The 23,896-nt window shown below is 34.6% G+C and overlaps 1 protein-coding gene and 1 pseudogene across 1 annotated transcript; both read right to left on the bottom strand.

Annotated features, from left to right (window-relative positions):
• Window positions 1-9,784: 9,784 nt before the first annotated feature.
• LOC143645564 (olfactory receptor 5AN1-like) lies at window positions 9,785-10,723 on the bottom strand. Its single transcript, XM_077114850.1, has one exon. The coding sequence runs from the start codon at window positions 10,721-10,723 to the stop codon at window positions 9,785-9,787; it is 939 nt and encodes a 312-aa protein (XP_076970965.1).
• Window positions 10,724-16,457: 5,734 nt separating this feature from the next.
• LOC143645563 (olfactory receptor 5AN6-like) lies at window positions 16,458-18,580 on the bottom strand (annotated as a pseudogene).
• Window positions 18,581-23,896: the final 5,316 nt, after the last annotated feature.

Genomic DNA, 23,896 nt, shown 5'->3' with positions numbered 1-23,896 from the left:
TTATTGCTTTTTTGTATATTTGCTGCTTTTCAGAAAAAAGAAAACAAAGTGAATTGTAATGATAAATACATATTTATTCCTTCTAGCCTCCTATATTCTGGAGCAGTTAGAAGGGGAAATCTGGGAGGATGGTATGGTAGCCCATGACAAACTCTGAGGTCTGTCCCATAACTGCTTGTTGAAGAGTGCTTTAAAACTATTGCTTTTTTCTTTCTTTGCTTTGTATACATGTTATATTATACAATTAAAAAGTTAAAAAAAATAAATAGAAGATTAAAAGTTTCTCAGATCAATGAAGACTCAGAGAGCTCATCACCATTGGACCTGCCTTATAAGCAATGCTAAAGGGAGTTCTTCAGACTGTAATGAAAGGACACTAGATGGTGGTTCAAAGCAGTAAAGAAGTAGAGAAATAAAGACCTGTGGATAAGGTAACATTTAGTTAACTATATATGCCAATATTGTTGTATTTTATTGTTTGGTATGTAATTCTTCTTAATTTCTACAGATGCTGAAATGAAAATGCATAAAATAATGATAAACTTGTTTTGGACACATGACATACAAAGATATAAGTGAATACAAGTACAAAAAATGGGGGCTTACAAAGGTATATAGGAAAAGTATATGTGCATGGTAGTTAAATTAACATGGTATCAACCAAATCCAATTATTATATTTAGTGTATTAAATATCAAAACCACAAGGAAAACAGCTGAAAAATATATCCAGACAGAAATTAGATAGCACTCATTATGGTACGACAGTAGAAATGAAATAAATATAGAAGTAGGCTTTAAGAGAGATGAAGGACAAAAGGAGGCAAGACTTACAAATGTCAAATAGTGAAAAAGGCAGAGTAAAGGCCTATATTTTCACTAGTGACTTTAAATGTAAATGGATTCAACTCTCCAGTCAAAAGGCAGCAAAAGGCAGAACAGATAAGAAAGCATCACCCAACTACATGCTGTGTTCAAGAGATTCACCTTAAAATCCAAAACACAAGTAGGATGTACATGAAAGGATGAAAAGTTTATATGCCTTGCAAGTAATGATGCAAAGTGAGTTGGGGTGGGTACTAATATCAGAAAAATATAGATTTTAGGTAAAAAGCAGTTATGACGGATTAAGACGGTCATTACATACTGATAAAGGGGACAATTCAATGGGAAGATGTAACAATTATACATATATGTGCATCTGACAGCAGAACTCAAATATTCATGGACAAAATCCTAGCAAATTTGAAATAAGAAATTCAGAGCTCTACATTAATAGGGTTTTTTTTTTCACTGAAAGATGTGCTTTTATTTTTTTAAAAGAACAATAAAATCAAGACATTAGTGTTTAATTTCAAAAAGTGATATGGGGAAATGCTAAGGCTTTGGGGCATCTGAAAAGTTTTATTTCTTTTTTTTTTTAAATTTTATTTTTTTAAATACCAAAAAAACACCTAACAAACGCAAACATTCCTATTTTGATCATTCTGTTCTACATATATAATCAGTAATTCACAATAACCTCACATAGTTGCATATTCATCATCATGATCATTTCTTGGAACATTTGCATCTATTCAGAAAAAGAAATAAAATGAAAACAGAAAAAAATTTAGACATACCATACCCCTTACGCCTCCCTTTCATTGATCACTAGCATTTCAAACTAAATTTATTTTAACATTTGCTCCCCCTATTTTTTATTCTTATTCCATATGTTCTACTCATCTGTTGATGAGGTAGATAAAAGAAGCATCAGACACAAGGTTTTCACAATCACACAGTCACATTGTGATAGCTATATTGTTATACAATCATCTTCAAGAACTGGAACACAGCTCTACATTTTCAGGCAGTTCCCTCCAGCCTCTCCATTACATCTTGAATAACAAGGTGCTATCTACTTAATGCATAAGAATAACCTCCAGGATAACCTCTCGACTCTGTTTGGAATCTCTCAGCCATTGACACTTCATTTTGTCTCATTTCACTCTTTCCCCTTTTGGTCGAGAAGTTTTTCTCAATCCCTTGATGTTGAGTCTCAGCTCATTCTAGGATTTTTGCCCCACATTGCCAGGAAGGTCCATGCCCCTGGGAGTCATGTCCCACGTAGACAGGGGGAGGGTGGTGAGTTTGCTTGTTGTATTGGCTGGAGAGAGGTGCCACATCTGCACAACAAAAGAGGCTCTCTTTGGGGTGACTCTTAGGCCTAATTTTAAGTAGGCTTGACCTCTCCTTTGTGGGGTTAAGTTTCATATGAACAAACCCCAAGACTGGGGGCTCAGCCTATAGCTTTGGTTGTCCACACTGCTTGTGAGAATATCAAGAATTCAACTTGGGGAGGTTGAATTTTCCCCTGTTCTCACCATTCCCCAAAGGGGACCTTGCAAATACTTTTCCACTCACTGATCAAATCACTCTGGGCTTCATCGGGATATCACTCTGGAAAAACCAACAAAATCTCATGTCCTACCCAAGGTTCTATGTACGTATGGTGTTCAATTAAGCTGTCTCCATAAGTTATATTCGGAAATGCACTAGTCAAAATATAAATTTTGTACCAAATAAACATTTTTTGCTTGAGTCTCACACATAATTTGAAATTGTAAAATATTAATTACCATATTTTCAGCACCCTGCAATAATGACATTCCCTTGTTCTTCCTCATGCAAAAACCTTAATAGAGATTTTTGACACACTACTCTCAATAATGGATAGACCATCTAGTCATATAATTAAATTAAGTACAGAAATTGCTTAATACACTAAATCTACTAGCCCTAACAGAAAATAGAGAACACTGCACCAAATAAAAACAGAATACAGAGTCCTCTGTAGTGCACATGAATCATTATTCTGGATAGACCATATGTTGGGGACAAAACAAGTCTCAATAAATTAAAAAACACTGAACTCATACCATGTATATTGTCTGACCATAATAGAATAAAGCTAGACATCAATAACAGAGGGAGAAAGGGGAAATTCACAAATATATGAAAATTAAACAACATACTCCTAGACAACCAATAGGTTAAGAAGCAATTATAAAGGAAATTGAGAAATATCTTGAGGCAAATGAAAATGAATACACAATTTGTAAACTTATAGTATACAGAAAAGCTGAGGTTCATTTGGAGATTTATAGGTATAAATGCTGATACTAAAAAAAAAGAAAATTTCACATCAGAGACCTAACCTTAAAACTTGAAGAAGTAGAAAAATAAGAGTAAACTAAATACAAAGCAAGAAGAAGCAATGAAATAATAAAGATTAGAGTGTAGATCAATGAAATAGAAAACAAATGAACAAACAAAAACAATAGAGAAAGTCAACAAAACCAAAAGTCGGTTCTTTGAAAAGATTAACAAAATCCTGAAAACTTTAGCTAGAGCAACAAAGATAAAAGAGAGAGAGGATACAAATAATGAAAATCAGAAATGGAATGGGGGAAATTATGGCTGACCTTGTTGAAATGAAATGGAACATAAGTGGATATTATGAACAATTGTATGCCATTAGACTAGATAACCTAGATGAAATGGACAAATTCTTAGAAACACACAAACTACCTACATTGATTCAAGAAGAAATAGCTGGGTGCCTGAGTGGTTCAGTGGCAGAATGCTCACCTGCCATGTGGGAGACCTTGGTTTGATTCCAAGTCCATGCACTTCCCCCACCAAAAAAGAAAAAATTGAAGATCTCAATAAACCAATTACTATGAACAGATTAAATCTGTTGTAAAAAAAAAAACCTCCTGTTCTAGTTTGCTAGCTGCCAGAATGCAACACACCTGAGATGGATTGGCTTTCAATAAAAGGGAATTTATTTAGTTAACATATAGTTTTTCAGAGGAAAGGCAGCTATCTTTCAACTGAGGTTCTTTCTTATGTGGGAAGGCACAGGATGATCTCTGCTGGCCTTCTCTCCATGCCTCTGGGTTCCAACAACTTTCCCCGGGGCGATTTCTTTCTGCATCTCCAAAGGCCTGGGCTGAGCTGTGAGTGCTGAGATAAGGTATGTTGGGCTACTTGGGCTGTGCTATGTAGCGCTCTCTCAGTTAAGCATCAGTCAATTAAATCAAATATCATTCACTGCAGCAGGCACGCCTCTTAGCCAACTGCAGATGTAATCAGCAACAGATGAGGTTCACATGCCATTGGCTCCTGTCCACAGCAATAGAACCAGGCACCTTCACTTAGCCAAGTTGACACCTGAATCTAACTACCACATTTCTTAACAACTAAAAGCCCAGAACCAGATGGCTTCACAGGGGAATTCTACCAAACTTTCCAAGAAGACTTAACTCCAGTTCTTCTCAAACTCTACTAAAAATATTGAAGAAGAGGGAATACTCCCTAACTCATTCTATAAGGCCATCCTCACCCTCATAGTAAGCCAGATAAACATACTACAAGAAAAGAAGACTACAAACTAATATACCTTATGTATATAAATGCAAAAATCCTCAACAGTAAAACAAATTCAACTACAAAATAAAATAATTATATACCATGATTAAGTGAGATTTAACCATGATATGTTATGCAAGATTGATTCAACATAAGAAAATTGATTAAGATAGTATACCACATTAATAGAATGAGGGGAAAATAATATGAACACCTCAGTTGACATAGAAAAGAATAAAATACTGCAACCCTTGACAAAAACACTTGTAGCAATAGCAAAAGAAGTAAATTTCTTCAACATGACAAAGGAGATATATGAAAAGCCTACAGTTAACATGATACTTAATGGTGAAAAAATGAAAGCTTTCCCTCTAAGGTCAGGAAAAACACAAGGATGTCCACTGTCACCAATGTTATTCAACATTGTACTGGAAGTTCTAGCCAGAAAAATTAGGCAAGAAAAAGAAATAAAAGCATCCAAATTAGAAAGGAAGAAGTAAAATTTTTCCCTACTTGCAGATGATAAAATCTGCAATCCTGAAATATCCACAACAGAACTCCTAGAACTAATAAATGAATTCAGCAAAGTGACAGGGTACAAGGTCAATGTACAAAAAACAGTAGTATTTGTGTGCACAAGCAATGGCCACTTGGAAGAAGAAATCAAGAAAAGTATTTCATAAAAAAACAGCAACTAAAAGAATCAAATAACTAGGAGTAAATCTAATCAAGGATGTAAAATATCTGGACACAGAAAACTACAGAACATTGCTAAACAAACCAAAGATGACCTAAATACATTGAAAGCCTTTCCATGTTCATGAATTAGAAGACTAAATATGTAAGACTTAAATATCTTAAGATGTCAAACCCACCCAAGATGATTTATCAATCCCAATCAAAATTCTAACAACCTTCTTTGCAGAAATGGAAAAGCCAGCCATCAAATTTATATGGAAGGCTAAATGACCTCAAATAACAAAAACCATCTTGAAAAAGAATGAAGTTGGAGGACTCACACTTTCTGATCTTAAAATTAATTACAAAACCAGTATTATGCTGTAATCTAAACAGCATCATACTGGCATAAGGACAGGCCTATTGACCAATGGAATGGAATTGAGGGCTCAAAAGTCATACCTTACATTTATGGCCAACTGATTTTTTACAAGGTGACAAAGACCACACAACTTATAAAGAATATTCTCTTCAACAAATGGTGCTAGGAAAACTGGATCACCATCGGTAAAAAAAAAAAAAAAAAGGAGAACCCCTCCCTCACATTATAAACAAAATCCATTTGTAATGGACCCAAGACCTAGATGTAACAGCTAGGAACTATCAAACTCCTAGAAGAAAATGTAGGAAAGCATCTTCAGGGCCTTTTGCACATTGACCTTGTACCCTGTCACTTTGCTGAATTCATTTATTAGTTCTAGGAGTTCTGTTGTGGATATTTCAGGATAGCAGATTTTATCATATGCAAGTAGAGAAAAATTTTACTTCTTCCTTTCTAATTTGGATGCTTTTATTTCTTTTTCTTGCTTAATTTTTCTGGTTAGAACTTCCAAATCACAAGCAACAAAAGAAAAAAAATAGGACCTCATCAAAATTGAAAACTTTTGTGCCTCAGAGGACCTTATCACAAAAGTAAAAAGACAACCTACACAATGGGAGAAAATATTTTCAAAACACATATTCAATAAAAGATTAATATCCAGTATATATAAAGAAATACTTCAATTTAATGACAAAAAGACAAACGACCCAATGAAAAAATGGCCAAAAGACTTGAACAGGGACCCCTCCGAAGAAGACAAGCAAATGGCCAGAAAGCATATGAAAATGGGCTCAATATCATTAGCCATCAAGGAAATGCAAATCAAAGCCATAAAAATACCATTTCACACCCATTAGAATTGCTGCTATCAAAAAAAGGAAAATAGGTGTTGAAGAGGCTGCAGAGAAATACGAGCCCTCATTGATAGTTGGTGGCAGTAAAATGTGAAAGCTGCTGTAGAAGACAGTTTGGCAGTTCCTCAAAAAGCAAGTATACAGCTACCATATGACTGGCAATCCCAGCACTAGGTATATATTCAAAATAATTTAAAGCAGGAACTCAAACAAGTATTTGTACAACAATGTTCATAGTGGCAATCATCACCAAAAGAATGAAGCGGCCAAAGTGTCCATTGACTGATAAATGGATAAATAAAATATGGTATATAAATAAGTTAGAATATTCTTTACCTGTGAAAAAGAATGGAGTCTTGATTCATACGACAATATGGATGAATCTTGAGGACACCATGTTGAGTGAAATAAGTCAGGCACAATAGGAGAACTATTTTATGATCTCATTGATTTGAAACAATTTGAATAAGCCAATTCATAGAGTGAGAATCTAGTATTTGGTTACAAGCAGATAGTGTGGGGATAGGGATGGGAATAAAGGCTGAGAATGTAGAGGGTTCCTATTAGGATGATGGAAATGTATTGGTAATTGATGATGGTAATGAGTTTGATCTTTAACTTAAAGTATTAATAATGGAACACCATTGAAAATATTTGAAAAATTGAAAATCTTTATGTATGTTAGAAAGATTATTAGGTTTGTTTTAGGAAGATTATTTGTGCCAAAGATTAATTATGAAAATACATACAAACACTCACCCACAGGTTCTCAATGGTTCTCTTTGACCCTTAACTAAATATAAAGGAAATATCTGAATTGTTACACTAAAAGTAATGTCAAATTTTATGGTTTGACACAATCAGCTTCTTAACTTCCTTGACTACCAATGCTACATTTAGCCCATTCCACTTTGATAGTTACTCCATTTACTGGGAATATACTTCTTTTTCAAACTGATCTGCCAAAATGTTAAAAAAAAATGATCACGGTGATGAATGTACAACAATGTGATGATACTGTGAGCCATTGCTTGTACACCATGTACAGAATGTTTGTATGTTTCTTTGTGGTTTACAATAAAATATTTTTTAAAAAATTAACAGCTTAAGGTACTCCTCTTGAGTGAACCAAATATTGACCTTTGCTAATACCTATGGCCTCTGTCAACTTGTGATCTGTTTTAATTACCCTTAAAATGTAGAATTTGTTATTTTATGTATATGGTCTGGCACCTGACTAGATATGAGAATAAGCAGTTTTTGTTGTTTTTCTTTTTATTCTTACTACTCGCCTTAATCTATTTATCTAGAAAATGTTAATAGTGACAAGAATATTGTACCACATGATTTATTATAGGGACCTATCTATGTAAAATTGCAATGATCAAGCCAACGCATACTTTTAATTCCATAAATGATCTTAGTTAGAGTATGTGGTATAGCAAAAAGTGGAATCTGGAACATACCAATTAGTCTAAATGTCCTCCACCTGCAAGTCTGTGTAATTATGTTTTTATTTTCCTCAGTTTCTTCACTTAAGTAACAGCTTCATGAGAATTCTCATTAGTGCTTCTAGATAGTAGTTCTCAGCAATAGCCCATAGAGACAATTCTTGGGAAGCAAGACCACACGCATCCTCAGCACTGCACACAAGAGAACTTACAAATTTTACCACCAGCTTCTACTCATCCCCGCCTTAAACCCATCTGAAACCATCAGATATAGATTTGTACAAATATTATGAAAATATCCACCAATAACAACAAGCAGAGGTCTGCCTACTACTAAGGCCATATGGACTCTCTAGAAACAAACTTCTCATAATTTTGTATACATTTCTAAATAACAGTGTTAAAATAAAACATACCTATGCCTGGATTGGAGATCACACATGTTTTATTCACATTTCACTATCTCCTTGCCATAGGGAGAACTCTCATGTTCTCACCCAGGGGATCCACCATCTCCCTTCTCTTAGACCTGGTGATGTACAAACTCATAAAGATTTGGCAAATAAACACTGCCTCTATATTTATAGCCTTTATTTTAACAGAACAATCTGTGTGACTTGTCCAAATTGAGGTCCAAGGCAATATTAGGAATTCAGTGATTCCTAAAGGTTGATAAATATATTGAACCCTGGTATGTATCAGCTTAGACAAGTCTCGGGAATTTGGCAAATCAATGGCCAGTTTTGTAAGATATTGTCTTCTTCTTTTTAAACAGAAAGTTGGAATCACAAACTTTATTTCACTCTCAGATTACAGATTTTGGAAAATGGTCAGAATTAAGAACCCCATTCATCCCATTGTGTATAAAACTCTTCTTGAGCTTCCTGGAAAATATCAGCATTTAAGTAACAGTAATTCAATCCAATGTATCACTATTTACAAACATAAATGTTCAGGACACAGAACATGCAACACAGACAACAAAAAGAGTTATGCCATTTTTCCATACTAGATCTTAATCCCTGTAGCATTAAAGGCTCAGTAAGTATATTCAGTGAAGAATATTGCAGTGTATTCTCACACGTGAAAATCTGTCTCCTCGTACAAACTTTGCACAGAAACTTTAAATATCTGAAATGATCTGTCAGTGTGATACCATCAGCAATATAAACTAAGCTTACATTTTATGATTGTAGTGGTGGGAAAAATAGAGGTTAGAGAGCCAAAATGTCAGATTTTACTACTGGATGTGAGATGGTCTTTGAAAATCAACTCCCATTATAATTCCCAATGAATAACAAATACGAAGATTAAAACATCAGACTCAGAATAAATAACAATGAAGGATCATATCCCTCTTTCCATTCATTTTAATGATTCAAATCACATTGCCCTCCCTAGGCAAGGGCTGATTAAGAGGTGGACATGACAAAAAAAAAAAACTTAGATGATTAGCTCTAAAAGAATCTTAGGCAAATCTTAGACATTGAATATTGGTTTTTCCAGAAATCACAACCAGTCCAATAAAATAGCATCCCCTTCCTCTGTTCATTCTCTTCAGGTCAGAAACACAGAATAATTAATGGTCACCAAATACCTGCTTTATGCTGCATTAGCATATGTAGGAGACAAGGTTTCTAGACCCTTGTTGACTCTGACAACACCAATTCCTAAGTAGGAGGACTGATATTGAGATCTCAGAGGCAATAGGAAGCAAAAGGACTTCTAAACCCTGGGTTTCACAAATGCTTGTGGTTAGATTTATAAATAAAGTGAACTCCCTAGAAGTAGAATAAACATAATGAACCCCTAGGACTTAAAGATAAGGTACTTCTGTAGTATCACCTCTTATTTTTGTCCTTAATGGTATATTAATTGTTTCAAATTATGTCCTTATATATAAGCTTTATGAATTTCATTAATTACCATTTGAATGCATAATATTGTGGGTTAAGGTGATTGCTTCTGAGTTGCCAAATCTATCACTTATCTCACAATTGTGACTTAGAAGTATCCTCTCTTCTTTTGCAACCTCTTCAAAGCATCTTTAATGTCTCTGTTCCTCAGGCTATAAATCACTGGATTCAACATAGGAATTACCACATTATATAAGACTGATGTAATTCTATCAATGCTGGAAGAACCACCAGAGCTGGAATTCAAATAGACATAGATAACTGATATGTAGAAGAGGGAAACAGCTGTCATGTGAGAAGCACAAGTATTGAAAACCTTAGACCTGCCTTTAGCTGAAGTGATCTTCATGATGGACAAAACAATGTAGATATAAGATATCAGTATAATTAGAATATTTATTATCCCATAGGTCATCGATAATATAGCAAGAATGACTTGTACAAAAAAGGTGTCAGTGCAGGACAAGTCTAACAATTGAGGCAATTCACAAAAGAAGTGGTTGATAACGTTAGGCCCACAGAAGTGGAGCTGAAGCAAGGCACACAACTGGGATAGAGAACCACAGAGTCCAGCCAAATAGGCTCCAAATGCCATCCGACCACAGAGGCTGGGTGACATGATGGATGAATAAAGCAGTGGCTTACAAATAGCAGCATATCTGTCATAAGCCATGGCTGTCAGGAGACAACCATCGCTCAGTCCCATGGTTGAAAAGATGCAATACTGAAACATGCAGCCCACAAATGTAATTGTTTGCTGCTTCTGGAAAAAGCTGAAGAGCATTCTTGGGATTGTGGAGGTAATATAGCAGATATCTATGAAGGACAGGTTACTGAGGAAGAAATACATGGGTGTGTGTAGGTGGGAATCCATCCTTATTAAGATGATGAGACACAAGTTCCAGGTCACAGTTGTGATGTAGGTCACCAGGAATATAACAAAGAGTGCTGCTAAGATCCTGGGAAAATCTGAGAATCCCAGGAGGATGAAATAGGCTATCTCTGTACTATTTCCTTCTAGAGTCATTAACTCAATCCTTCTAAAATCAGAAAGAAAACAATGAAATAATTGCTGAGTTAGTACTATGACAATATCATTTTTCCTCAATTTATCTCTTGAAAATAAATACCTTGATGCTGTTCTGATGAGAAGAATCCATCTTTTAATTTCAAAGTATTCAAGAACTCTCTACTCAGTACTTTAAGATCCAAAATAATTTATGTGCTCCTTTGAGAATTAAGAGTGATATTGAAAAACTTAAATGGAAGCTTAAAAAAAAGCTCTTCTCTTATAAATGCAATGATTATTAAGCATAAGGTAGAGATCTTTGGTTGAATTAAATGTTTTTAAAGAACTTTAAATCAATATATAACTGTTATTTTATCATCATACCTGTGTAAGTGGCATCTTCCTACAATAATTTTGAAATAGACCTTCTTTTCTAGATTTTCAGTGAGATTTCTAAAATACCTTTTTTATTCTTGAAAATGATTGTTGTCCCACTTCACAGCAACTTTCCAAACCACTACAAATATATTTAATACAACATCTGCAAACTGGCTTGAAAAATAACATCATAAATTTTAGTTCTGATAAATTTGGTATGGCAAGACCATGTGTACCCAGTAAATTTATTGAACTAATCCTCTATGGAGGTCTTAATATTAAGCATTCTAAAGATGCATGAGTTTAGTTCACTACTGGCCTCAACTATTGTCTAAATGTTAGGGCATTTGCCTATGGCATAATGGCATATAACTGTTGCTAAGCTGAGTTTTGGGTCATATGCTCTCTCTTTATGAACATGTCCCCAGGACTTAAAGTGGAACCTATAAGATCCCCTGAACTGCAGAGTTATGGGAGAGTTTTAAGAGGAATGATTTAAATGATCAAACACAGTTCAATACATCATAACTGTTCAACTGTAGTTGGCTTAGAGACCCCCATGGCTGACAATTCCAACTATGCTAGGATTAATAGTAATCAATTAAGTGAAAATGAGTCAAACTGTTAAGTAATTACTTGCTCTAAAGTTCTTCACTTTTAAATAAAATTCAGTGAGAGAGGCAGCCACAATTAAATGAAGTCTATATAATGAAACATACCCATAAGAGTGAGGAGTTGTGCATTGTTTATGTCATTCATGATGAAACTTATCCAAGAATTTCTGTTAAAATTTGGTGGGAAAGATGAAAGAGAAAAAAAATCTGTATATACTCACTTTCTTTGATTAATTCCTTTGCATGTTTCACCATGCAATTTGGAGAAGAAAATGCAGCTGAAATGAAAAATGTTTGGACATTTTACTGTGGACTGTTTGGACATTTTACTGTGGAGTAAAATATAGATCTGATACCTTTTGCAAGCCTGATCTAATGAGGACATTGAGAGTTTTCAAGGATGTGCTGGTTTCAAAATGAGGTAAAGGAACCCAGGGAATTTTTCTTAGTGAGAACAATGTAAGCAAAGGAAGGTAAGAAGGGACAGTTGGACCAACACTACATGTACTTGGAGAGGACATCTCTGATATCAGCGTTCCCCGGTTTATTGTTTCCAGATCCTCAATGTCTTCAAACATGACACTGGAGAGATATTTGAAGAATTTAAGAAGATCTAATGAAATGATACATGAGTACTTCATTATATCTATTATATAGTATTATGTGAACAGTGATTCAGTTTGCCTCTTGTTACACAAAAATTATGAAGTCAAAGCTGTGTCCTTAAATGGAAATCAAATTATTATTATTTCAAAAACAAAATCCTCAGGGGCAAAAATTAAATTAAAAGAAGAGTAGAGGAAGTTGGGAAACAAAGACAGCCTTTTTTTTTTAATCTTAGCAGTTTCTTTTGAAACCCAGTAAATTATTTTTGATTTAGCCCAACTTTTACAGTATGTCAGGTTTTACAGCATCATCTCATTTAATTCTGGAGGCTCCCATTTCCTGTTTACAGGTTAAAAAACAGATAGAAACAGAGTTCAGGGTCACATCCTTAAGAAATTGCAAAACTAGAATTCAAGCCCTTACCTGACCCGAGAGTATCACTTGAAATTTTATATTGATGTTGTTCCTTTCATCGAAGTTTGGAATGCAATAAAAAAATTCTTAGAGAATTATGTTATGGATGTTAACAGCACATGAGTAAGAGTTCCAAGTAGAGTGTTTGGAAGTGAGGATTCCACAAAAAATAATCGGAAGAGAAACCATGCTCCACATAGGTTCTACTGGAAGATATTGAGAAGACGTAGAATCCACTGGCCTCACTGGCTCCTGCCTTCTGAATTTAATCCAAAGCTCACAAGAACGCAGGGTTCTATACAAAGTTACAATTGCTCATTTCCTTTCCAAAGGAATTTTTCACATGGGCCTTATTGCACCCCAAGATCTGTCCTTTTGGCATGAAAATAGCTGTCCTCTAACAACTAATAGCAACAGAGATTCATGCAAAGGAGGACTCTCTTAAATGCATGGATAAGAGCAGAGGCGAAAGGAGAAAAGGCAATTAGAGGGAACAAACTTCCTCTGCTAATTACTTTCTGGTGTCAGAGTTGTCATGGAGCTTTTCTCCCTACAGGTTTCATACCCCACTTTCCATGTCCCTACTGCATTCTTCCCTCACTTCCCTGTGCTTCTATCATGATATTATTGTGGGCTATTGTTTGTCATTTTGAAGTCATTTGAGTTAGAAAAGACCTACAGATTGTCAAGTTCAATACTCGCAATTTTCAAGAGAGAGATCTGACACCAGAGAAACTAATGGATTTGCTCACTATACCACTGGTAGCTAGTAGTATAGCTCAATAACCATAGATTATATATATATATATATAAATTTTTTATATTTAAGATTATATATCAGACCATATATATAAATATATATAAATAATATATTTCATATATTATATATAATCTTATATATAATATATACAATTTTTTAATATTTACGATTATATATACGATTATATACATAAATATATTATTTCAGTGTTTACAAATCACTTTTATTTTAAATAGATGCATACAAATATCTTCTCATATATTTTACTTGATTCACTTATCACAGCAGCCTGTAAACCAGATAGGACATTATGTCTTGTACATAAATGAGGAAATTGAGGAAATAAGAACACAAATAATATTGTACTTATACGTTCAACCTAAGAAGGAGTGTAATGATTCAATCATTTCAAATGAACAGTTTTTTAGGACACTTTTGAAGAAACAACACCAAAAGTGTGATGTTAGTTATAGTAGAAGCAGAGGAAATCTATTTGCTCAGTAAGACCATACATCGTCTTTGTGATAGATTGTCGCCTACACTGAAGAACTGACAGGCTTCAATATGCCCTATATTCTACTTGCAAATGCCAGATTCTCATGGGAATAATAAAGCATCAAATATTTGTAATGGAGTACTATATAAAGTATCACAGGTAAACATGATAAGATGATATGTATGAAACCTGGTTCATAATCTCCAGCATGTAAAAAAAATAGATTTGTTAAACATTTTTAAATTATGGTCCCTGGCTCTAAATTTCTGTGTTGTCCCCAGTTGTGGTTGCACTGCTGTTCTGTTCTCAAACTGAAGGCATTAGAATTTGTAGAGGGTTCAGAACTCTGGGTTCCATTTCCTGTCTCATTAGACTTGCCTCAACTGTCCTCCTTCTTGAGGTGTTGCACAGCTCAGAGGTGCTATTCAGAGGTGGTCTAGCATTCTCCAGACCACTTACACTCTGAAATTGCTGAACTTTGACTTCTCCTTAGCTTTTCAAAATCTCCCTAACCTTGACTTCAAAGGTACCCACTTTCTACTATGCTTTCTGTTACCCATCTCTTTCTCAGAATTTCCTTCCTTCAATAGATTCAAGGTGTAAGGTAGAGAAATAATGTACCTGGGGACAAGTCCCACCAAGTCTCCCTCTACCTCCACCTTATCCAGTTCTTTCTCTCTCTGTCACCCTCTCTCTCTCTCTCTCTTTCATTTTCAGGTTAATGAATAGAGCCTTCACTTTTAGTTTTCAATATATTTAACTTTAATCATAATTCTAATTTATATAAGTTATACAAGTGTTTAACAATAAAAGGATATAAAGTAAATAAAGAAAATCAGGAAAGGGAGGCACAGAATGCTTGGTGCTTTGGGTTTCTCTTAGTTCTGTACATACAATATCTACCAGTGCTACTCTTCTCAGAGCATAATCACCTTTTACTGTTTTATCTACCTTGGTTATACTATAGGAGACTGGTCATTTAAACTGTGTACAACATCAGTGTCACTGCCTCAGACAGATCCCTTGATGGTAGTAACCAATCATGATGGCACCAGGAATCAAGAAAAAAAAAAGGTTTTCACTTTTTCTCTCTGCTTAGCTGTTTGTGTAACCTGTAAAAGTCACATATACATTCTTACTTCCATCTTCCTTATAAGGAAAATAATATCCACTCAAATAATGTTCTTACTGAAATCATTTTTTTCACTCCTTATCCTTTATTGCTCTCTCCTTGTTAAACAGTGTATAGGTCAGAGGGTTTAACATGGAGATAAGGATGGCATGGAATACTGAGAGAACATGTCCTGCTCCACAGAGTACCTAGAGCTAGGATGCACATACATAGAGAAGGCTGAGATACAGGAGACTGCCACAGCTACCAGGTGGGAGACACAAGTATTGGGGGGCTTGGTATGAAATTTACTAAAGAAATATTTAGGATGGAAGCTGCAATGAAACCATAGGGAGAGAGGATAAGTACAGACCCAAGCCTAATAAACATGGCTACAGGATGAGTAAGCAGTTGGCTGATAAAGGGATTTAAGCAAGATGAGAAAACAATCTGAGGTAATTCATGGAAGAAATGTTGAATGACATTTTGCCCACTAAGTAGAGATGAAAGCAAGAGACAACGAACTTGCTAAATTAACCATTCACACATACCCCATCAAACATCTTCCTGCAGTGGCCAGAAATCATGCTGCAGAGGGACACCAACAGTGACATTTCTGTCATAGGCCATGGGGTCTGAGAGGTAGCATTCAGCCAGCCCCATCCATGCCAGAACAAAATAATGAGTAGCACAGGCAAAGAATGATATCTTTTTCATCTTTATAGAAGACTGAAAGCAACCTTGGACTAATAGAAGAATGGCCTATATCTACAAATTTTAGGAACCAAAAACAAAACCAAAAAGGTATATGGGTGTGTGCAGGTGGGAGTCTATCCTGATTCAACTGTTAAGACCCAGGTTCCAGGTGAAGGTAATAAGGTAGATCCCTAGGAGAACTGGAAAAATATCAATTGCAGGTCATTTTCATCTGAGAGTCATAGAAAAAACATGGTCAAAGAGTTGTGGTTTCCATCCCATTCCATGGACCAGCAAGGTGCTATCTACTGAAGAAAAGATGAGAGAAGGAAACGGGATTATTAAAAAATAAAAATGAAAAAGTACAATCTCTACATTTTTTCACTATGATGCTGAACAATTTTATTAAATCACTATAATAGAGTTAATCTACATATTCCTTATGAAATTGCCAAATTTAACTGAAAAATCCTCTTATATTCATATGATCATGCTGTGTTTGCAGAGAAAAGACATTAAGCAGTCATCATTAGCACATTATTTACTGACATGCTTTATTTTCAGATTTGGCAAACATGTGAGACTTGTGATAGGCAAGTTAAGAATATACTGTCACCTCTCTATGTGGAAAAACAGAAAGATTCTGCTCAGGCTGTTTAATATCAGTTAATATCAGTTCATATTAACTTGATGCTTGGAGAAGCCTCTGATTCACACTGGATCTCACATATGAAACAAGGAGGGTGGCCCTGATGCTCTTTAAAATCTCCTTGAGAACTATCACTCACTTGATCTGTAATCAGGAAATGATGACATTTCTGTAAACAGACTTTTCTCACAAACTGCCTGGAATGATATAGAAACTAGAGCTGAGGATGGTTGGAAGAACCAACACCATTTGTCAATAGTTAGGAATTATATATAACAACTTTGTATATAACTTAACAATCGAACGACTCTAGGAATGCTTCTGAGAACTGACATAAGACAAGTTTGAAAGAGCCAGGAGGCTCCATTGTCACATGTGCATATTGCCTCTCCTCAATTCAGAAACACATAAGAGTTAGATTTTCTATGTCAATGATTGCTGATCTCCTTTGGCCAGCGGTTCCTTTGAACATGTAAGGGAAATTAGATTCTTGGCCCATGAAGAAAATGAAACCTCTTGCTACATTTGCACATAATTTTATTGGATTATGAGTCATTCTGAAGTTTGTCCAAGTTCCCCAAATTAAAGACTTCTTGAATTTATTGGAGGTCAGGATGTTTGTCAATTTGCATGAGGATTGGGATACTGGGGCAGGATTAAGGGAGATCTTTTCTCTCCTTTACATTATGGCCTGTTCAGGGAAGAGAAAGCACAAGGTCTTCAGAATAAATGCTAAGTCACCAGAAGCACATTTTTTCCTCTGGTAGTGTACTCCCTTCAAGATGGTTCAGCTGTTATTCTCTCTAGGGAATTATGATAATAATCCCCAACAGAAACTAATATTTATTTAGATGAACCAAAATTAGGAAGAAAATCATGGGGACTCTTGAAAAAAAAAGTCGCTGTTAAAAAATTAGCATGGTAGTTGTCATAAGCATAGAAAAAAAATTTGGAAATTTTCCTAGAACAGGGCTGGAACATTATTACAATAAAATATTTGGATGAACTACAAATACCTGTAAAGATTAACCATCAAAAATGTCTCCCTCATCTCTAACCATTTCAAGTAATAAGTTTTATCATTTACATTTTCAGACACTATTGTGTACTTCGCATTCTTGCCTTAAAAGATACCCCATAATCAATTATGCCAGGAGAATATTCTCATCTTCCACATATTTAGGAGAGGATGCGGAGAAAGAGGCACACTTATCCACTGTTGGTGGGAATGTCAAATGGTGAACCACTGTGGAAGGCAGTTTGGCGGTTCCTCAAAAAGCTGAATATAGAATTGCCATACGACCCAGCAATACCATTGCTAGGTATCTACTCAAAGGAGTTAAGGGCAAAGACACAAATGGACATTTGCACACCAATGTTTATAGCAGCGTTATTTACAATTGCAAAGAGATGGAAACAGCCAAAATGTCCATCAACAGACGAGTGGCTAAACAAACTGTGGTATATACATACGATGGAATATTATGCAGCTTTAAGACAGGATAAACTTATGAAGCATATAATAACATGGATGGACCTAGAGAACATTATGCTGAGTGAGTCTAGCCAAAAACTATTTAGGGCATCTTTTATTTCCTTGTTTCTTAGGCTATAGAAAAATGGATTCAGTATGGTGATCAGCACGTTGTATATGGCAGAAACCAGTTTCTTTTGGTAATGGAAATCATCAGAGCTTGGACACAAATGTGCCTGCATCATAGTGGGTGGTCTATTCCATTAAGTGAGAAGCACAGGTGTTGAAAGCCTTGTACTGTTATTCAGCTGAAATGATCTTCAGAATGGTGGCGATGATGTAACAATAGGATGTCATGATAACCAGGACAGGTGGAAATCCAAAGACCACTGTGACCACAGAAATGATGATTCATAAGAAGTGTGTCAGAGCAGGACAAGGTCATCAGATGGGACAGGTCATAGAAGAAGTAGTTGATGACATTTTGTCCACAGAAGTGGAGTTGAAGTAAGCCACATACTTGCATAAATGAGCCAAAGAATCCAGTTATACAAGCTCCTGCCACCAACTGCATATAGAGGGTGAGGGACATGATGGCTTTATAGAGCAGAGTTACAAATGCCAGCATATTAATCATTAGCCATGGCTGCCAGCAGACAGCAATCCATCAGACCCATGCTGAACATTTTTCAGTCCCATGTGCCTCCCAAATAAAAAGCAAAAAAGAACAATTATTGCAAATTAAGACTTACCAACATGAGGTAGAAACTGTCCTGCATGCTTTGTAAACAGGTTGGCATTTTCCAACCAAGCACATGCCATTCAGTTTCTGTTGATCACACTATTGTATAAAACAACACCACTGAAGGGAGGCAAATGATTGTTGTACACACTTTGAATTACTTTGTGTGTTCTCTTTTTGAGATAATTGGTGTAAGAATTGACTTTTTTACATTTGGAAACATTGAATAAAAATGAAAATTAAAAAAATTAAATGTACGTATTCTAGTTTGCTAGCTGCTGGAATGCAATATCCCAGAAGAGAGTGGCTTTTAAAAGGGGGAATTTATTAAGTTGCATTTTTACAGTTCTAAGGCCATGGAAATGTTCCAATCAAAGCAAGTCAATAAAAATGTCCAAATTAAGGCACCAATAAGAGATTATCATCACTCAAGAAAGGCCTGTGAACCTCAGGGTTTCTCTCTAATCTGGGAAGGTGCATGGTGAACATGGAAATGCCTGCTAGCTTTCTCTTCAGGATTGTTGTTTCATGAAGCTCCCCCAGGGGTGTTTTCCTTCTTCATCTCCAAAGTCTCTGGCTGCATGAGCTCTTGTGGTTCTTGTGGCTCTTCTGTTCTCTCCAAAGTCCTTCCTCTTTTAAAGGATTCCAGCAAACTATTCAAGACCTACCTGGAATGGGTAGTCACATTGCCCTCTAATCAAAGGTAATATCCACAATTGGGCATGTCACATCTCCATGGAGATAATCAAGTTTCCAACCTATAGTGCTGAGTAGGGATTAAAAGAAATGGCTGCCGCCACAAGACAGATCAGGATTAAAACATGGCTTTTCTAGGGCACATCATCTTTTTAAACTGGCACTGTATGATTATAACAACGATGTAAAAATTAATTAGCCAATAAAAATTTTAAAAGCATATACATTTTTCATATGATCTAGTCCATAAGTTAAATGATTACACCTAAACTAGATAATAAAAATAAAAAGGGGAAACTATCACATAATTCTTTTCTTGATATTTTAGGAATATTTTATTGAGCTATAACCAAATACAGAAAATAATATATTATTTTAATTAACACATTAGTACATGTAGACTAACTACATTACATTTAAAAATACATATTTGTGAACAACTATGCCTTGATTATGCATGAATTGAAAGTGTGGGAGAACTTTTAAAAATATAAATTAACAAACAGGAGTTAAATATTATGTTGAAGCCATACATGAGAAATAATTACCCAATATGGTATTTTAAACTGTTAGATAAAATATCTTAGAAATCTTCTCAAATGCAACATTAGATTGGAAAAACAAGTGAGTATTAATAAAAATGAGCAATAAGTGGGAACAACACAGAAATGGAACACAACAGTGATCTTGGCTTTAGCACTGAAAACAGCTTTCAAACTGACTGTAATTGCTTCACATGATTCAGGGGCTTGGAACAGGACCCAATCAAGGTGTAAAGATGGACAGGTGTAAAGCTGGGGTCCCAAAGGAATACATCATTGATTGAAAGATAATCAGTGCAATAACCATCCTCCCAAAGAGCTGCAAGGAAAGTGCTCTAATATCCTGGACTAAGTGGAGAAGATGGAATTGTTTAAATCTCCCCTGGGAATTTGTAACTACAAGCCATTTTATACCACTGAATTGTTCAGTGCAGTCCAATTTCACACTACTTAGAAAGCCTAAGAAATATAAAACTGCAAAATTTAGTTTACAGATGTTCAAGATTCGTGGTAGTCTAGGCAAATATGAATCAACAGAGCTAGTTCATAAGCTACTTAGTACAAGTCTGATATGTGATAAGGATCTTGTGACAGATTGTAAATGAATTCATCGCTTCATTCATCAGGAAAATACTTTCATGAAAAACTGAGAGAGCTGAACTAAGCAGTATGCTTAATGCTATATTGGTTTACATTCTGTGGCTAGCTTCTTGTCATCAAATGATAAATATTTTTCAGACAGGCACCAATGCACAGACCACACACTGAGAAGCACTGCTTTAGGTACTGTAAGAAACAGAGGTAAATCCTCTTTGGTGGAACTCACCCTCATCATGAATATCAAAGTATTTCCATAGACAGAATTAGAAAAATGAATAGCTTATAGTCAAAGGTCAGTAAACACACAAGGACCATGGCTTTATAATTGAAAGACAGTAGAAAAACTATTTGCCAACTAAGGTTTTAGAAAACTGAATTTAGAGGCTCAAAATAAGGTAAAGATAGAAAGTATGCATTTTAAGAAATAAGGATAGTTATAAATACCAATAAAGACACTGAAATTTGAAAGATTACATCAAAAACTTAAGATATGAAATAGAAATTGTTTAGTGGTGACCTATGTTAAACTGGAATATAAGTTCGTGTTTTATTTTTTATTATTAGTATGTTCTAATTATGTATAATGCATGTTTTTGATACTAATTTTAGGATGATAAAGGATTATATTTCAAATTCAAGTGTGTAATAGAAGGAAATATATTCCATTTAATGTTCATATGAGAAAATAAAAATTTTCTAAAAATTTATCTCCTAAGAAGTTAAAAAATTAAAAGCTAAAAAATAGCTAAAAGCAAAACCTGTATATATAAGGTTATCTGGCAGTGATAAGATACTCAAAGTGAGAAGAAAAGATAATATTAAACATGAAAAGGAGAACATAACTGAAGATGCAGCAGGTAAGAAGGTATGGAGAAATAGGAACAGTGATATGTTGTTGGTAACATTGAAATATTGTGCAGTCAGTATGTTAATCAGTTTAACAGTTCTTCAAAAAGTTGAAAATAACATGATCACATGACCTGGCAATACAACTTCTGGGTATATACATCAAATAATTGAAATCAGAGACTTGTACAGATATTTTGCACCAATTTTTATAGTAGCATTATTCAAAATTACAAAAGATGGAAGCAACCTGAAAACCTATCAACTGATGAATGCAGAAACAAAATGGGGTATACTAACACAATGGAATATCATTCAGCATGAAAAAGGAAAGAAGTTCTGATTCATGCAACAACATGGATGAACTCTGAAGACATGTTGAGTGAAATGTCAGGCACAAAAGGACAAATATTGCATGATCTCACTGATATGAAAGAATTAGTATTAGCAACTCATAGACTCACAAGATAGAATATAGGTTCCTAGGAGATGGGTTGGGGGTTTAATGCTTAAATTGCACACTTTTCTTTGCACTGATTGGATATTTTTGATTATTTGTGAGGTAGGGATAGTACAGCAATACTATATACATAGTTAACCACACTGAATTATATATGCTAATGTGGTTAAAGGAAAATTTTAGATCATCATAAAATTACAAAACCACATTGTAAATTATGGACTATATTTAATAGTACAATTACTAAAATTGTCATTCTTGAATTATAACAAATGTCCCACACTAAGACAAAGTGAACTCTATATTTTATATATGTTATTTATGATATTTCTGTAAGCCCACAACTGTTCTAACAAAAAAATATTAAATTCAAAAAAATGCTTATTTCACTGCCAATATTTGTTGGCAGAACAAAAAGAAAGTGTGAATCAGAAAAAAACACACAGTGTCACACAATACTTTCAGTGAAGATCACTGAAGATCACTTGAAAGGCACTATAGCCCATTACATAATAGACATATACAGAATAGTCAACCCAACATCACAGTACAAATTCTTGTAAAGTACATAGTACATATTTTATATAGCAAAAGAAGGCTTAACAAATCTAAAAAGATAGAAATCAAGCAGAATATCTTTTCTGACAACAGTGAAATGAAATAAAACAAAAGAGCAGTCAGAAAAGTGGAAAAGTCATAACTATGTGTAATTAAACATACTCTCAGGCAGTGGACCAAATAAGAAATCATAAGAGAAATTAGCCAATACTGTCAGATGAAAGAAAATGAAAATACAACATGAAAAACTTATAGGAGAATGAGAAATTAGAGCTCATAGGGAAATTTAAAGATGTCAATGTCTATATTGAAAAAGAAGAACTTTCTCAAATAAAAAATTGTATACCTTATACAACTTGAAAATGAAGAGCAATGTAAACCCAAGTTAAGTACAAAGAAGAAAATAAGAAATATTAGAGTGGAGATAACCTAATTGAGAAATAAGAATGAATACCAAATCTAGAACTTGTTTTTTGAGATCAACAAAATTGAAAAACCTTTTCTAGATTGACTAATAAAAAATGAGGTTATTATTTTAATAATCAAATCACTAAAATAGAAATTAAAGAAGTTATATTACTAACAACATCACAGAAATTAAAAGAATTATAAGACAGCATACCCCCAAATTGGATAGACGTGACGAAACAGAAAAAACTTAGATGCACAGAAACTACCTAACTGATTTAAGAGAACAGAGAAAATCTTAATATACCTATAAATAAGGAGATTTGGATCAATAATTAAATCCTTCAAAGAAAGAAAAATTCTGAATCAAATGGCTATTCTGATGAATTTTACCAAACCTCTAAGGAAGAATCAACATAAGTCCTTCTAAAAGTCCTTCAAAAATTTGAGGAGGAAAGAACATTCCTAACTCATTCTGTAAGGCCAGCAATATTCTGCTTCCAAAGCCAGGAAAAGATACTAAAGGTAAAGATATCTATTGACCAATATCAATTATTATTATTTTAGATGCAAATATACTCAACAAAATGCTACCAAACTTAATTTAGAAGCATATTAAAAGGATTAGGCACTATGACCAAGTGGGGTTAATCTCAGGTATGCAAGGGTATTTCAACATAAGAAAATGAATTAATGTAGTACATGACAATATTAGAATGAAGGGAAAAATTGCATAATCATTTTGATTGATGCAGAGAAAAGCATTTGATAATATCTAACACTTTTTATGATAAAAACACTCAATATTAGAAATAGAAAAGAACTTCCTTAATGTGAGAAAGGTGGTCTCCTCAATGGTTGGAGATGTAGGAATCCTCACCCTCGTGTTTGGAGAGAGCAGTTCCACTGCATAAGCCCTTGGGGAGTGTAGGAATGCTGCTCTCTCAAGCCCCAAGAGTAGAGCTTACTTTGATAAATGTCTCTCAGACTTTGAAATCTAATGAAGGATGCCTTGAAGGTTTTCGGAACTGTTTGGGTTCTGTGACTCTTGTTTTCCTTCAATTTCTCCTTATGACAATGGGGACATTTATCCTATGGTATCCAAAGTCCTTTCTTTGCATATGGGAAACAGACAAGTTGT

The sequence above is a fragment of the Tamandua tetradactyla genome, chromosome 9, assembly GCF_023851605.1.
Source record: "Tamandua tetradactyla isolate mTamTet1 chromosome 9, mTamTet1.pri, whole genome shotgun sequence".
In the NCBI taxonomy this organism is placed as follows: Eukaryota; Metazoa; Chordata; class Mammalia; order Pilosa; family Myrmecophagidae; genus Tamandua; species Tamandua tetradactyla.
The sequence above is the reverse complement of the archived record's forward strand: the minus strand, read 5'-3'. Positions and strand labels throughout refer to the sequence as shown.

Excerpts from the sequence above, each read along its gene's own strand:
- LOC143645564 (XM_077114850.1), bottom strand. The coding sequence starts at position 10,723 with ATGACTCTAGAAGGAAATAGTACAGAGATAGCCTATTTCATCCTCCTG.